Below are 18,069 nucleotides of genomic sequence, written 5' to 3'. Positions count from 1 at the left end.
TTAGGTTTTTAAAAATCCTGTGGGAACTCTTCAACTTTCCGGGATAAAAAGTATCCTTCCCCGGGATGCAAGCTATCCCTGTACAAAATTTCGTCAAACTCGGTTGAACGGTTGAGCCGTGAAAAGCTTGCAGATAGACAGACACACTTTCGCATTTATAATATTAGTATGGATTGTGAGGAAACCTGCTTGCCTGAGAGTTTGATGGTAGACTAGGGCAAAACCCCTTCTTGCTCTGAGAGGAGATTCCTACATGCCGTGAGCCAGCGATGGGTTAATAATGATGATGATGATGATTAGTTGGCCAGGGCGATTTAGCCAATTTAATTAATAGGAAAGTTACGGTCGCTATTAATTTTCTATATAGAGTTAAAAAGTTACCTAGAGCTTCAGCGACTTTTGAAATCCTTTTGCAATTCTTGTTTTTAATAAAATTAAACCGACTCAAGTCCGATTTAAAGCACTTTAGCTGTACAAAGGTACACGGTACAAAGACTATTCCTTTGATTTCATATTTTTAATCTCGGAAATATGAATCTACAAGGGAGAATGAGAATAAAATTATTATCTAGTTTATGTTTCTGTGACTTAGCTCGTAATATTAGGTATAGTACGCGACAGGTCAAGGTGGCAATAGAGGTCAGGACGCCCCGCACATCCGCATAGCCCCTGCGCTAACCCGATGCGGGATAACGCAGGTGACGTGCGGGTGTGCAGGGAGTCCCCCCGCTTCATACCCCGATTACCATCTCGACCTGTCGCGTACTACAGGTTTATGTAGTAGTACTTAGCTTAGGGCCAAAGCAGACCCGCGGGGCGATTACGTATCTCGCGACAGGCTTGCGACAGGCGTAAATCTCGCGATCATTGCTGTCAAACGTCCGGCTAGAGAGACACGCGCAGCAATAGCCACAAAGCAAAATAAGAAGAAGAAGAAGAGAGACAGCGAATGAACCGTCAGATTGCTATTGCTGTCGCGTTGCTATCGCTACTGCAACGTTTTACGTAATCACCCCGATTCTTTTAGTATCAGTGATCGGCAACTTAGTTACTTTTTGGAAGCTCGATACCGTGATTGAACGCTCCACTCTGCACATATGTAGTATGCGGCAGGTTGAAATGACAATCGGGGAGAGAACGCCCCGCACATCCGCACAGCCCCCGCGCTAACCCGGTGCGGGCGAGTGCGGGTGACGTACGAGTGCTTTTAGCATCATCGGCGATATTGCGACTGCAATGCTGCGTCGCATTTTGACGACTCTGCTTTTGATCATAACTGTATTAAAATCGCGCTTTCTAGCGAGTGTTTCGATACTGAATCGTCTTTCTGCTTTAGATCGCTGCAATATAAATGAAATTGACTTGATCGCTGCGACTGGAAATTGTAATCGAGCTTCCAAAAAGCAACTAAGTTGCCGATCACTGATACTAAAAGAATCGGGTCTGCTATGGCCCTAAGGTAAGTACTACTACATAAACCTATAATACGCGACTAGTCAAGATAGCAATCGGGGTATGCAGCGGAGGGACGCCCTGCACATCCGCACGACACCTGCGCTATCCCGCACCGGGTTAGCGTGGGGGCTGTGCGGGTGTGCGGGGCGTCCTCACCCCGATTGCCACCTTGACCTGTGTAATGGATTAGGATTATGATTTGCTCCTTTATTATTAACCTCTGCTTCTTGGGATTATATTTTAATCACAATGTCTGAAAGAACCACAATATCTAATTTATTTATTTAAGTACTCTGGGGTTAAGAGATTAATGTATTGTGCCTCGGACCACGATAATATTATTAAATTAATAGTCATAATACACGTATATTTAATAACTGGTTTTATGGAACTAATATACTAAGTGACCCTGGTATATTAAAATATTTATAGTAGGCTAATATTATGGTACCGACTGCGAGAAATCTCGTCTTAATCCACAGTGAAGAAGATTGATGAGTCTCGCTTAAGTAGATTCCCTAAAGGTTACAACTTATACAGAACTAGCTTATGCCCACGACTTCGTCCGAGTGGACTACACTTTCAAACCACTATTTTACCCCTTTAGGGATTGAATTTTCAGATGTCCTTTCTTAGTGATTGCCTACGTAATAATAGCTATCTGCATGCCACAGCCCGATCCGTCCAGTAGTTTGAGCTGTGCGTTGATAGATCGATCGAAATAGGGGTTTGAAATTTGATTAGGTACCTATAGTCCACGCGGACGAAGTCGCGTACTTGATAACTATAAATAAATAAGTTATTTATAGTTATCAAGTACCGTATAAAATTTGGGTTATTAGAAATCCCGCAGGAACTCTTTTAATTTTCGGGATAAAAGGTAGCCTATGTCACTCTCCAGTTTTTTAACTATACCCATGCAAAAATCAAGTTAATCTGTTCCTCCGTTGCGATGTGATTATCGCTATCGATCGCAACCTAATAAATAAAATTGGAGTGTCCGTCTGTTATTTCGAAATAAGGAAAGCCGACCCCGGGCCGCGTAAAAGAGCTTGATCCAAATGTGCACTAGGCTTTATTCATACTGTTAATGCTCGAGTCGCATCATACATGAGTGCCCAGCTTAGCGCAACATGTAATAAAACACATGCGCTAATTATTCTAAACACTAGCTTTATGACGTATATTTTAGCATTTAGACTTTAGAGCAACTTGATCCCTGTAGTTACAGCGTTGTTAGCCGTGTGAAATTTTAATGTGCTTAATAAGTCTTTGTTTAAAAGTGTTTTATTTTACGGAGAGGATTTAGAGCGCTAACATACTGGGACACCATGGCGTCTCGCCGGATACGTATCCAAACTATTTCATTTGCCGTGGAGACCCAGGGGCCATGGAGTCATAGTGCTAAAAAATTACGAGACATTTCAACGCGATTAAAAGCTTCATCTGGCGACAGAAGGGCTGGCTTGGCTGCCCAGCGCGGAAATGCAGCCAGTATTCTTGGCAACAATCCAAGCCGGCATGATTTGTATAGTAATTAGATAAGGCTAGCTTTAAGTTTTATTGTAATATGTATTTTCATTTAAAAAATCGAATTGAAATGTCGGTCTTGGTTACTTGGTCACTTGGTTACGGTCTGGCGACGTCGCCAATTTGGAGGCGTACCCACGACCGACTGTGCCCTACATGGAGACAGGGTAGCCTGGCAACCTGGTGACGTCGCCAGTATTTTGTTTACAAGTAAGTTAATCCCTCTCTCAGTGGCCAACTAATCGCCAGGACGGACGCTCGCGTGTTTGTGTTTGGTATTGTTGTGTTGTTGTGCTATTTATTTGCAACCTCAGTTGGCTACGGTATAGGTAGTCAGAGGTAGTCATGGGCCATGGCTAGTAGCCAGTGGCATCGTCATGGCGTCCAAGTGTGTTAAGGCTCTTACTGGGATGGGGGCAGAATATGCCAGTTAAATCAGTACCCATATTATAAATGCAAAAGTGTGTTTGTTTGTTGGTTTGTTGGTTTATTGCTTTGTTGGCTTATCCTTCAATCACGTCACAACGGAGCAACTGATTGACGTGATTTTTTGCATGGGTATAATTATAGATCTGGAGAGTGACGTAGGCTACTTTTTATCCCGGAAAATCAAAGAGTTTCCACGGGATTTTTAAAAACCTAAATCCACGCGGACGAAGTCGCGGGCATTAGCTAGTAAGTAACATAAGTCTGCAAATTTCACCGGATAAAATAATACTTTCGGAAAAAATATGTCATAATATGAAAACATAAAATTTATCGCAGAGATTAAGTGTGATATTATACACCCTTATTCTTTTTCCTCGTCTATCCCCGTTTATCCAGGTAAATCCGCATAATGCGACACTGTAATACTAAAAACAATGATGCTCTACGAAATGCTGAGAGAAACCTATTCTTTCACCAAAGATATCCATACTAATCACAGTATAGTAAAGAGACTAAAGGTCTTACTAGCTGGTGCCCGCGACTTCGTCCGCGTGGAATTATGTTTTTTAAAATCCCGTGGGAACTCTTTGATTTTCCGGGAAAAAAGGTAGCCTATGTCACTCTCCAGCACCCGTAGTACAAGATTTTACGTCTCACCAAACCAAACCAAATTCGAGAGTCGAAATACTTCCGCGTTACAGTAAACTGGATCTTAAGTGCCTTGTTTTAAAGCTCAAGTTTGTCTACACTTCTACAGCCAGCGCTCCAAGCGGAAACATTGCGAAATTAAAATCAGTGGCATTGAATATTTGACTTCAATTCAAGGCTCTTTAGGTCCATTTTACAGTAACGCGGAAGTATTTCGACTCTCGAATTTGGTTTGGTTTGGTAAGACGTAAAATCTTGTACTACGGGTAGGTACTGGTCTTTATCTATACTCATGCAAAAAATCACGTCAATCCGTTACACCGTTGCGATGTAATTGAACCAACAAACAAACACACTTTCGCGTTTATAATACTGATTATAAATGCGAAAGTGTGTTTGTTTGTTGGTTTTTCCTTTAACAACGTTGCAACGGTGCAATGGATTGACGTGATTTTTTGCATGGGTATAGATAAAGACCTGGAGAGTGACATAGGCTACATTTTATCCCGGAAAATCACCACGGGATTTTTTAAAAACCTGATTCCACGCGGACGAAGTCGCGGGCATCAGTAAGTTTTTCATATTTAAGTAGGTCAGTAAACATTTTTTAGATAAATGTATCACAAATTGCGGAACCGGCAGTAAACAAACAATTTTAACATAATTATTTCAAACTAGCTGATGCCCACGACTTCATCCGCGTGGAATTAGGTTTTTAAAAATGTCTTTGATTTTCCGGCATAAAAAGTAGCCTATGTCACTCTCCAAGTCTTTATATATACTCAAGCAAAAAATCACGTCAATCCGTTGCACCGTTGCGACGTGATTGATGGACAAAACAACAAACCAATAAACCAACAAACAAACACACTTTCGCATTTATAATAAGGGTATTTATGTGTGTGTTCTACTACGCATTCACTATTTAAGTACCAATTAGCTTTATTTATTTTCTCTTTAATTGTAAAAGGAGACTGCCCACCATTGGTATCGCTATAGATATAGGTGTACACCGAAATGGTTAAATTAGTAATTCCTGTTTTTAATTTTAAAAAACATTTAAAATGTTACGAAATAAAAAAACAGCCGTATAATTAGAAACTGACCGAAATAAAAGTTGTTGTTTTGTTCATTTTCCTGACATTAGCAAAACATGTACCTAGTGACGCGAATCAAGGAATCGATAAGCTTAGGTCGATTATGATGACGTCTTGCTTCGACTTCCGATTATTACTTTCATGCATCAATTCTTACAATCGCAATAATTGTTGTGATTGGCTGAATTTTTGGTATTCTTGTTGCAACAATGCAAATGCATTATAGGCAACAGTAAGCACGCCTCAACCAATCAGAAGTGATTGAGATCGTTACATTGTAGCGGACATTAATTAACAAAATCGAAACAAAATCGAGCCCCTGTCGTTATTACAATAGCAATAGAATTATTACAATAGCTCAGATTGGTTGAATTTATGGTATAGTCCGCGACAGGTTGAGATGGCAATCGGGGTATGAGGTGAGGGGACGCCCCGCACACCCACCCGCATTCGCACGCACCGATTAAGCACGGGGGGTGTTAGTGCGTTCCCTTCCCGATTGTCATTTCAACCTGTCGCGTAGGTACTATATTCATATTGCAATGCATTGTAGCAAATAGTGAGCGCCAACAAATAGGTGATTGCGATCGCGACATTGTAGCTGTAATTTCACCGTAATCGAGAGGTTGTCGAATGTCAAATCTAAATGGTGAATCTTCAAAAAAAGATCGATTTTTAGATCGATTCGAATCGAAATCTGAGGAACGGATTTAAAAAAATCGAGGTCTGGAATATTTATTTCGCAAAAATAAATCTTCGATTTTTTTAGATACCTATATTTTAATTAAAAATCAAGTTACCAGTTATGAAAAAGATTCAAAAAATATCTAATAGGGTATACATATTATATTGATATTCTTCCCAACACTTCTCGGTTTCTGGGTATCTGAATTTGATCAACTATAGTCGAATTTTAATTTTTGGACGTTTTTATGAAAAATAAATAGTGCAGGGGGCAAAAAGATATAAATGGTATAAATGACCAACTAACTTGGTACAGTAGCTACGGGTAACTTTAAAACGTGTCAAACATTGTGAGTCAATAGTTCAATGGAATTAAAGGTAGAACATGCTGTAAATTGTTTAATAACATCAAATAATTACTCAATAAAAAACATATTTATGTAAAATAATATTATACCAACCCTTTTTTAAAATAATATTATACCAATGTTACCCATATATATGTAGTTATTTTATTTTAGTAGTTATTTACAAGTTTTATATTGCTTCTTTTTTACTCTGTTTGCGTAAACTCAATCTAAAATAAAGAAGCAAAAATCGGAACGTAGATCGATTTTCTTGTCACAAGAATAGATTCTTTGAAAATCGATATCGGATCGATATGACATCCCTAATGTCAAATAAATTGTTTGTTTTTAATTCGTTCTCTGTGGTTTGTTCAGCTAAAGTACAGAACACTATTACTGCTGTTTAATTTTTTGTTTAATCACTATTTAATAATTAGACAAAGTGATCTAGGAATCTACAGACGCCTAGTTAGTTGTAGACATAGATAATACACATATTATGTTATGGAAAATCCATCATGTCGGTGTGGTAATTGTTCCTTCCGGGACTCTCCACTGCGACTTGGATCTTGGAATTCACCTGCACCAGTAGGTAAGTAATAAATAAATAACTATTTGGTTTATAAGAGTGTTAGGGCAGAGTGAACTAAAGTGAGGAAACTCTCGGCTTGATTCTGAATCGACGATATGTCATACCTAATCATGGAAAATAGGGCTACATTAGAGCTATATGCGTGATGTCGAAGCCTCGACGTTTTATTAGAAGTAACCTAACTGTCGTGAAATGTGGTTAGAACACCTTTTGAGAACATTACGGAGAACTCTCAAGCGTACAGGTTTCCTCACGATGTTTTCCTTCACATTTAATTGCTTAAAACGCACATAACTAACAGTTGAGTTGTGTCTTTGTTTGTGTTGATAGTGTGAGTCGTTGTATCGTATCATTATTCACTTAATTAACTGATTAAAAACAATTAACTGATCAAAGAAGAATTGCAAATGCTTTTGAAATTATCTAATATTGTAAATATATGATTTGACAGATTTCACATGAACATGTCATTTGCATGGAGTGTTTTGGTTCATCACAAAAAGCTCTCCGAGCCGGGCTAGCACCTGCTGCTTTATTTGGACACAGAGTGCGAGTTATGCATGTGGCATATCTCTACGTCCTCGCACAGCCTTCAGACTCTGAGGAAAGAAATATTATTCTGCGTTGGATTTCTGCACACTTGGTATGTATAATAATGAAAAGTACTACTTACCCATTAGACAGCCTAAACAGATGAAGTGGCATATGCAGATATGTTACCCGCTTAAATACCTGTATTTTACCAGTCATAGTACCTATACTATGTACATTCAATCTGTACTGTATGAACTATTATCTGTACATGTTGCAATTTTTAACATATAGTTATGTATTCTGTATGTGTTATTTCGATTTGTAACTAGTAATTACTTAATCATCATCATGATCAACCCATCACCGGCTCGCTACAGAGCATGGGTCTCCTTTCAGAGTGAGAAGGGCCATAGTCTCCCATGCTGGCCAAGTGGATTGATTGGCATACTTCACACATCTTTCAGGACAGTATAGTGAATGCATACAGGTTTCTTCACGATGTTTTCCTTCACCTTTAAAGAAAGTGATATTTAATTGCTTAAAACACACATAACTTACACAAGTTAGAGGTATGTATACCTATCTTATCATCATTCAATTCACTTAATTAACTGATTAAAAGCAATGTTTAACATATAGTTATGTATTCTGTATAGGTGACGCCTCGCTGTGGCATGACGCCGCGTGCATCGCTGCGGGCTTAGGTGTTCCACGTGAGCGCGAGGCCTTCTACACGTCACGGCTAGACGCGGTGCCTATATGTGTGCTACCAATGCCAGAGCGCAGCTAGCGGATACCCATAGTATGCGACAGGTCAAGATGGCAATCGGGGTATGAGGCTGGGGACGCTCCGCACAGCCGCACGTCACCCCGATTGTCATCTTGACCTGTCGCGTTCTATAGAATGCTGCCGCATCGTTGCCGACGTAGGACGAAAGCGTCAAGCTTGTGCTACCTGAGTAGGTACGAGCGTAGTGCGACAGGTGGGGTTTGAACCGGCGACCCTTCGGGTTTCAGTCCACACCTTTAACTGTTGAGCTATTGAGGCTTCTATAATATAGATTTCTTTAGAAATATATTTAATAAAGCGAAATATTTCAGTAAAACGTAAGTTAGCAGCGAATTAACAGTTTCGAAAATTCTAATTTCGGAGGTCGTTCTTCACCATATTTCTGCGGAATCCGGTGGTTTATAATTTTTTTTAATGTGTAATTAAATGTAATAAAACTATCCTAAAAATTAAGCTCTATTTTATTACTGGACAACTTATTTGGTAGCGATACTGAGTCCCATAGTCACTTGGGCAATGTCCTTTGGATTTTAAAATGAGTTTCATACAAAAAGGTATTCAGAGCTTGTTTATTTCCCTCAGGCGATATTCTCTAACGGTTGTGAAAGTAGAAAGAATTTTAAAGCTGTTTTAATGTTTGTTCTGGAGAGCTCTTTGGCTCTTGATATAAACAAACACACTTTTATACTTTGTGTAGATTTATCTGAACAATGCATCTCTGTACTATCTCGGCTATCCTAATCCTAATAATATTATAAATGTGAAAGTGTGGATGTTTGTATGTTTGTTACTCAATCACGCAAAAACGGCTGAACGGATTTGGATGAAATTTGGAATGGAGATAAATTATACCCTGGCTTAACATATAGGCTACTTTTTATCCCAGAAAATCAAAGAGTTCCCGCGGGATTTTGAAGTAAATCCACGCGGATGAAGTCGCGGACATCAGCTAGTTTATACCTCTAAAGTTTCGGAGTTAAGTGTGTATATGCAATTAATTAATGTCACTTGCTTTAACGGTAAAGGAAAACATCGTGAGGAACCTGCATGCCTGAGAGTTCTTCATAAGTGTGTGAAGTCTGCTAATCTGCACTTGGCCAGCGTGGTAGACTTCTACTAGTATTAGTACGATTACTAGTGTTAGTATTAGTACTTTATAAAATATCATTAATTTTTCATCGTTTGCTAAAATTAACTTTTTAACCGACTTAAAAAAAAGAAGTGGGTAAGTAGGTATATGCGTGTTCAATCCATAGATATGCACCTATACATTATTAGGTATGTCCGCGATTATCTCAAAGACCAATGAACCAATTTTGATATTTTATTTTTCTTCATCGGTTTAGAGTAAATGAGTTTGAATGTAATTTGTAAATTGTTTCTTTTTTTCAGTGCCCTTGAAGTCGGTACACTTTAAAAAAAGTTTTATTTAGATAAATACTAAGTAGGCTTGTCTCTATTTTTAAATTTGCGAATTCTGTTTTTAGTGATAAGTAGGTTCATTAAAAGCTAAAAAATAAAACATAATTTTATACAACAAATAAATATATTTTCCATTAAGTTCCATGTATAAATTTTAAAATTACCTTTTAAATAACATTCATGACAACAATATCTTAATAAGTTATTTTACAATACTTCGGAAGTTGAAAATTTGAAATCACAATGTTTCTATATAATTATAATAATATACTTATATAATAGTTTTAAGTTACAATAATATTCTCTTCTATAATCAATTTCATTAATATGTGTATATGGTATACAATACGTTCATAATTTGGTATAAGTAGGTACTCGGACTACATACTTCATTCATTTCTAATTTTATTTACATAAATAAATGGTCAGTGCGGCAAGTTCCATTTACGAAAAAAACATTCAATACTTTTTTTATACAGCAGCGGAGCGTTATAGTGTAGTGTTAGCTATAATAATGTGAAATATAAAAAAAAACAAAAAAAAAAAATAGAATAAAAACACCTGAAAGCTAATATGTGTATAAAATTTTTTTTTTATTAAATATCCTCCATATTTAATAAAAAAATATTTTTATAAATAATGTAAATAACATATAATTAATAATAATACTTTAACTACTATATACTATCGTACTAGGTAACATACAACTTTCGAAAGTTATTTTAAAATTGCGGTAACATTAGGGCGTACGAACTAGAAATTTTTCTCTGTACGGGCTCTTAAGCTGAGATAAGGATGTTTTATTACATAACATAAATAAAATGTATGGAAGTTAATGTACCAACTTAGTTTAACGCCCCGCTTTTTGTAAAATTGCCTTAAACTAAGAAAAAATATTCATGTGCTTATATTACTTACTAAAACATCGAATAATGGTCCACATGACATTGTAACATAATTATAATATAATTAAACATCGACAACACTATGCTCGAATAAAATATAATAAATTAGTTTAAGTTTACAATATAAACAATTTAACTGGTAGGTAACACAAAATAAGCAAGAGATCAGAGGAGAAAAATATCATAATCGCACTATTTAAAGGTATTATATACTTTTATGAGATAGAAAATTACTAAATGAATTAAATATCTATTACGTAAACCAAAGAGTAAGTAGGTATGTCAATTTGCCAATAAATGGAAAATATTTATTTACTAAATATGATTTTTCCCCTCAAACCTCAGAATATGAAAAAACTTACAGAAGTAGGTAAGTACCTACATCTAACTATGTCTTTTGAATAACGTTTATTTTGGTACTTAAATACTAGATTGGACAACAAAATATTTGTAGGTGCCGCTTGTTGGCATGTCATATAAATTATAAATTATTACTAAAAATGCTCTTATAAAATGTTACTTTGTGGAACATCAGTTATTAATAATATGGTCAATTAAAATTAACTTTATCAAGCCCAGTTATATGAATTAAACATAACATTTTCAAACGTTAAAGTGGTTAATATTATAAATCCGCGGATACACCTGTAAGTTTTACGCACGTAAGTAGCTGGCATGATTAACTTACGACTTTACGAATGTAACACTGCACTCTTATAAGTACATTTGCCGAAGTAAGTAGTAGTTAATTAATTACGTAAGCTACTTACGTAAGTAAAACTTACAGACAAAATCACGGTCTAATGTCTCTATTTGGAATTATCTGGCAATAAACTAATAAATATTCTCGATAGCAGAAAATAAACGGTATAAAAGAGCCATCACGTTTTTAAATAAGATATTGTGTTAAATTTAATTGACCACATTTGTATTTGTTACGAGTGATATTAGAGGTGCATGTAAGCTTTAGTTACAAGAACAAATAGTACAAGACAAGATATTCTAATAGGAAACATGTAATTTAAAAAGTTTTCAAAATCCCTGCGGTTTGCACTGCATCATGTCTGGTGATATTTTAGGACCTACTTATAAGTCAAAATAGTTGCAATTTTTTTTTCACATAAATAGGCCGCCATATTGAATTTTTTTCAAAAAATTATATCCACCGTCACTCGGGGTGATGTAAGGATTCTAACGATACCACATACATCCGAATCTGTTTAGGCATTTCAAAGTTACGGTAGGATAAAAAACTCACGTACAAACCTATATACATGAACCCAGACAATATTACTCAACTTTTTTTGAGTATACCTAGTCGTGTAAAAATCAGCACACTAGATAGGCAAAACTTCAAAATATGCGAAAATAAAAGCAGGCAAAAATAACAAATTAGGTACAGTCACTTGATAAAATTTATTCTTACCTTTTTACCAAGACTGTTTATTTATATGATCCTGGAAATAATCGTAACTATACTGCAGGCAGAGTTTTCAAGTACATATTATGTTGAAAAAGAAAAGAATGTTGTGTATTATAGGTATATGTTATAGTATGTACCTATTAGAGTGTACGTTTATGTATACCTACGTATGTACAGTAGCGTTGCGACTCCTCGTCTTACAGTTCTATAAGTTCTTAAGTATGGGTTACCTGGAAGAGATCACTGGTACTGATAAAGTCACCCTTTGTTTTTAAACATATCCTGTATTTTTGATTCTTTATCTAAGCAATAAAGATATTTTAAATTAAATTAAATTAAAAATAAGATATCACCGTCAAATCTCACCCGTAACAAAAATGTACATCAAATATTTTAGTTAACTTTAGGACTGAATAAGGTTGTGCGTTATTATTCGTAATGAGTATTATACTTTAAATGGTTTAGTGAAATGGATTTTACAAAACTTACAACGTTTAAGGGCCTGCACCCATTGCCCGCACGATACGGCAAGTAATTTTCATAGACGACGAATAGAAATATAACTTTATAATGTGAAAATAAAATTGAAATTGCGATGATGATCATCGTGGGTACAAACGCAAAGCTGCGATATGCTTAGGCATGCCATGTCACCAGCCTTAGGAATACTTCAGCGTCCCTTGGAATGCTTCTGCAGTCTCCGGGATGCCAAAGTAACGTGAAGCGCGCAAGGCTGCATCACCGCAATGTCCCTAGACGGCTTGCCTTTCTATTTTCTAGTCTCTAATATAAAAGTGTAATCTAAAGAGGTTACAATATGCCTAAGGATATCACGGCATAGTAAGCTGTCAGAATGCGCTTGCATGTAGTAATGCCGAGGCATCTCCTGCCATGCCGTGCCGCCAGTGAGTGTCGGCCCTAAGTATATCAATTACACCATTTGAATATGTTCCCTTATAACTGTTTCAGAGAGTTTTGGCTCTATTGTCTATGTAAATCCTATACTTATAGACAAATAGAGTTTAAACCCTCGAGATAGTAATTCACTTGGTAAACTTTATATAAGAGGACATCCACAAAATATGGTCACTAAAATCTCGATGGCTAAATTTTTATCTATTTTTACATCTAATTGGAACACCATTTATAAAAAGAAACCAAAATGTTTGCGCTCTCAGCATTTTCACTATAAAATTTTACACAATTATTCGCCTTAATAAGCTTCGTACTTTAAAAAATAAGCATTTAAATCATTGAAATAATGAATTGGCTACCTTCAATACACTAAATAATATTATTATGTCAGAGATTTTTAAGCAAAATTTCAGTCAAGAGAAATAAAATATAACAATAGCGGTAACTATTAAAAGTTGCATAGCGGGTGAATTTTTATACACCGATTTCTCTCTTTCTGTTACGATCTATGCACCCTTAGCGGAACTTCTTCAATAGTTTTACAAAACTATGAAGGCTATAATTTTAAGTTTTCTAAATGGACTCAGTCCTCTAAATTAAGTAATTAAATTGAGATGTTTAATAATATGAAAAATGATTAGGTATTATAAAACACTAGGTGTTTTCTGTACCAAAAATTATAATTGTTAATACATATAGCTAAAAATATGTATGATATACCTAAAAATACCAATTCCATAATTATTAAACCAAACATTAAGAATAATTTAAACAAACATTTAACGCCTTTAATTAATATTTGTACGGTCAACAAAATATATTGTACCTAAGTTGAGTTATTTGATATAATATTATAATTGTATATTACTAAGTACTAATATAAATTTGTGGCCTGTTTTTTTTATTGAGGTCTAGCGTTAAGCTGAAGAAACACGTTTTAAACTGTGCAGCAAGATTATAATAATTAAGTATTGAAAGTAATTTAAATATTTTAAATGGCTCATTTCAACTGACGCCGCAATAGGTACCTACTATAAGTTAATTTTTCGTTATATTACGGTTAAATTAACAGACTTTTAATTATATAAGTATTATATTATTTTATCAATATAACTACTACGAATCAATAAAAATAATAATTAAGAAATGATTTTGGCTGTTTTGTTAGACAATTTACTAAATTATAAAGGTATGCACAACAAAAGTTGACACATAAATATAAATAAATAAATACATAAAATTATATTTAAGCTTAATCTAATATGTAACAAGCTGTTTGGCACATTTAATTTGATAAATACTATATTTTCACAAAATTTTATGGAAATGGAAACTTTTTACATATAAGCGAAATTCAAGCTAATAATATTAAGTATAAATAATTTATAGAACTTCATACAATAATAAGTAAATAATTTGTTAACAGTTTTGAGAAATCCAAACAATATTAAATATATTTTATTTATTACGATAATATTTAAGGCTATCAAAATATTGGAATCAAATTACAAACATCCAATAACCTCTATACTAACACCAAAACATGAAATAAATACGCTTTCATTACAATTATTAGGATATTGGATTTTTCTCTCTAGTTTTCACCTTCCTTTAGGACTACTAAATAAAACAAAACTCTGGCATTCAGTTTGTTTCGTGCGATGTTGTATAATTTGAAAAATCTTCCTACAAGAACTTACTCAATTACAAGTACTTTTTATAATACAATTAAGGTACGTTACTAGGTAAAACGTCACCGCCATCTTAATACTTTACCAAAATCGACACAAATGTAAAAAGGTTTCTATAATTTAAAGCTCACAGTGATGTGCCAATGTGAGTAGGACAAAATTTACATTATTATGAATTTACGAGTAGCTAAATGACCCTGTGTCAGTCGTGGACTGCGGCCGAGGCGCGTCCGCGGCGAGCCTCGGGATCACTTCTAAGGAATTTAGAATCTACGCTCTACGCACGTAGTCGTTCCAGGCACAGCCTAATTAACGATACCGACAAGACGCCGCGTTAAATTAAATTATAAAATCGAAGTAAGTAATATTAATACATACAAACTCACTAATTCAATAGAATTTTGGCAGTTACGTTCGGTTCTAGGCGAGAACTAGGGTTCGAGACAGCGACGAACGGGAGGGTCGCGAACGTCGCCGGACCGGGGGCGGGCCCACTAAGCTATAACTACATCGGGCCCCCTGCGACGCAGCGTCCAGCGTGGTCAGGTGCAGGAGCGCTACAGCGCGCGCGCGGCGGGAAGGCACGGCGTGGGAGGCGCGGCGGCGGCTGCGGCGCGGCGCGAGTGCCGGCGCCGCCGCGCGCAGTCAGAGCGGGAAGCAGCGCGCCGCCCGCCGCGGCTCGCTGGCGCCGCGTCGTCGTCGCTGCGGCGCGTTCTCCGTCGGGGAGCGCGGCGCGTCGTCCGGGTCCGCCGAGTCGCCACCGCACAGCCGCTCAGGCTCGATTGGTTCCAGCTTGTGCATCGAAGGCCGGCTCGACAGCCTAGCGCCTTCCGCGAGTGGAGTCGACGCAGGCCGCTCTGTGGTCTCATCTAGTTCTATCCGACCCAATTTTAATGCAAGCGCATACTCGGATCTTTCGATAACGCTCGGAAGCTCATCCGCAACCGTCGATTCACCAAATGTAGAGTCCGCAGCGGCCGAATCGGCTCGTGTTGAATCACCGTGCGCAGTTAGGTAACGTCTGGTCCCGGTCGACGAGGGTGAAGTATCGACATGCCGACGTTCCGGCGTAGTGAACACGGAGTCCGATGCCCAACTTCGACATTCCGAATTCTGTCGAAAAGTATCGTCGACGCTCCTTTGTGATGTCCGTCTGCTGGCGCGGGGGCTCTCGTCGTCGATGGCACGAAAGTCAAGAGTGCTCAAATCGAAAGGTCCTCCGCGCCGTCGCGAACTATCGCGTCGAAATGAGGGCCGATGCGATGAAAAAGCTGCATCGTACAGCTCACAGATGCTAGTTCGATCCGAGTGTGGCTCCTCGTACAAGGTCAAATTTCGCGTCTCGGTCGCATCGGATGGCGTTTCGTCGCGATTGGAAGTGACCTCACTGCGTTCAGATATATCGAAAGTGAATCTGGCTTCGAATCTATCCGGACTGAGCAAGGGAGCTGATCGGGAACAGTCGTCTGTGGGCTGTGCTTCATCTAGTGGTAGGGGATGAAAGTTCCGCCGCGGTGAGGTGTCTTCAGAATCAGTGGACCGGTCCGAGCGCGGCGCGTGGCAGACGTGGCGGCGTGTCAGCGCAGGCTGGGAACCACATGGCATCCGTTTGCAGCAATTCCGCTCATGCCTGACATCCGAACCGCTGCTCCCGGTGGATTTTGAGTGGGGAGGTCTTCGACGCCGGTCGTCCTCCCGCCCGTACAAGGATGTGAAATCTTCTGAGCAAAATTTTTCAAACAGTTCCTGCGAGCTCAAACGTGTCGAGCCAGTGGCGTTATAGAATGCCTCGGTCGGCGAACGTTCTACACGTTCGTAGAGCGCACTAGAGCTGGCTCGTTTCGACTTATCCATTAAGCCTAACTTATAAATTCTAGGTAGACGTCTTTCAAAGACGCCTTGCGAGTGCGCACGAGCGGGCACGCGGAGTGTGAGCGGGGCGTCGCGTCGGTCGAGCACGCGATCCGCGGACGCGCCGCGTGAATTTTTATCGATCGATATCGGATCTGCTGGAGGAGAGGTGGCGAACTCTGGTTCGTATTCGTCTTCTTCGGGCGTGTCAGTGGACGGGCCGGAGCGCTCGAAGGAATGTCGACACTCACACTCCTCATGCTCGTCGCTGACGTCGCCTTCGTCGAAGGAGGGCGCGCGCGGGCCGTGTCCGAAGACTCGTCGACGTTCCTCGGCTGCGCCATCGTCGTCTTCCAGCCGGATGGAGCGCCGGAGAGGAGGACGGTCGCGGCGAGGGCGACGGGGAGCGTCGACTGTGACGGCATGCGGTAGAGGAGGTCGCGTGATGTTGGGCATGAGCCGGTCCAGTGACAGACCCCGTCGTGGCCTCGCCGGCCTGTTCAGTTGGCTCTTGGTGTCCTTGTGCACCGCTGTAGGGCTGGTCTCCTCCGGCGTGGTAGGTAGAGCAGCACCGCGCCCGAATTCAATGAACCAGAGCTCGTCCTTGAGTTCGCACTCTCACTTCTTCTCATTCATATCCTTACTCAAATAATGCAGCACGTAATGTAGAACCAAATCGTAGCAATATTTATATTCAGTCTGCAAAGAAACGGCCCAAATGTAACTTTTTATCGAAAGTATATGAGAAGGCATTCTACAATACAACAGTACCTATGTCTAGTATGAGTATGCACACCTCGATTACGGATTTCGATCGAAATATTATACTTACGCAAAATAAGTATTTAAGTATACATAATATGCTACATATAGACGTCAAAGTAAAATCAAACTGGACCCTGTTATAAGTTTCAAATTTACCTTACTAATTAATATTTATATCCACCACCAGCGCGATAGCCACGAGCGGAAACTTGATATAAATTGGTGGTTTTTAGTAGATACAACCGATAATAATGTATGATAGTCAAAATCAAACCACTTGTTCAAAAAAACTAGGTAACATTGTATACTTTTTTAGTTAAATTATTGGATTTGTAAGATGATAATAATAAATATTGATGATAATTGATCAATTACGCTCAAAACTTAAAGCTAAAGCTGAACCTAACAAAGTAATAACATTTCGATACTCATTATCTATCAACGTTGTCGAATGCAATCTCGTTCTAAAGCTACGCTTGACCATGCTATCTTACCATGTTTTCGACGAGCTGTGGCCGGTGTCGTCGCACAGTTTTCACAGCCTGGAACACGTCCACCTCTCCGTGTTTTATTACTTGCTCGATGCACGCGTTGGCGGCGCAATACACGCCCGCACGACTGCGTCCGTCACTGTAAACATACTCACGCTGCAACTTGTCGGTTCGCGTAGAGGAAATTATAAATAAATAAATTGACTTTAAGTTGCTGAGTGCTGACATAAATTATATATTAAAAATATTAATAATACAGATATAAAAAAACAAGTAATAACAATTAAGTAGACCTAGGTCTAGGTCTAGGACAAGGACTAGGACTAGGCCTACTGAAGATTTATAAATGGGCAACCCCTGCACTAGTAAACACATTATTACAGTGGGTTGCCTTCTCCATTTCTAAAAACTTGAATAAATATTATTACAATTTGGTGCGCTAAGGTCGGACATGTTATACCGGTGTCTATTACAAGACGTGATAGTGGTGTGCACTGTGC

At 38.4% G+C, this 18,069-nt stretch overlaps 1 protein-coding gene and 1 long non-coding RNA gene across 3 annotated transcripts in view; one reads left to right on the top strand and one right to left on the bottom strand.

The window, feature by feature from the left end:
* The first annotated feature begins 6,561 nt into the window (after window positions 1-6,561).
* LOC138403734 (uncharacterized) lies at window positions 6,562-8,273 on the top strand. Its single transcript, XR_011237923.1, has 3 exons — window positions 6,562-6,782; window positions 7,234-7,425; window positions 7,973-8,273. It is a non-coding gene; the product is annotated as an uncharacterized lncRNA (long non-coding RNA).
* Window positions 8,274-9,802: 1,529 nt separating this feature from the next.
* The window catches only part of Ptp36E (protein tyrosine phosphatase 36E), a 169,834-nt gene continuing 161,567 nt past the window's right edge, over window positions 9,803-18,069 (bottom strand). The window contains exons 14-16 of one of the 2 annotated variants that reach the window (XM_069505575.1): window positions 17,573-17,708; window positions 16,974-17,012; window positions 9,803-16,916 (exon numbers count right to left, since the gene is read on the bottom strand). In XM_069505575.1, coding sequence (XP_069361676.1) covers window positions 15,108-16,916; window positions 16,974-17,012; window positions 17,573-17,708 — 1,984 coding nt within the window. In that variant the 3' untranslated portion in view covers window positions 9,803-15,107. Of the gene's footprint in view, window positions 17,013-17,572; window positions 17,709-18,069 lie in introns of both variants that reach the window. The other variant, XM_034979523.2, reaches the window with a different exon arrangement.

This window comes from Maniola hyperantus, chromosome 20 (genome assembly GCF_902806685.2).
Source record: "Maniola hyperantus chromosome 20, iAphHyp1.2, whole genome shotgun sequence".
Classification (NCBI taxonomy): Eukaryota; Metazoa; Arthropoda; class Insecta; order Lepidoptera; family Nymphalidae; genus Maniola; species Maniola hyperantus.
This window is presented reverse-complemented; position numbering and strand designations above follow the sequence as displayed.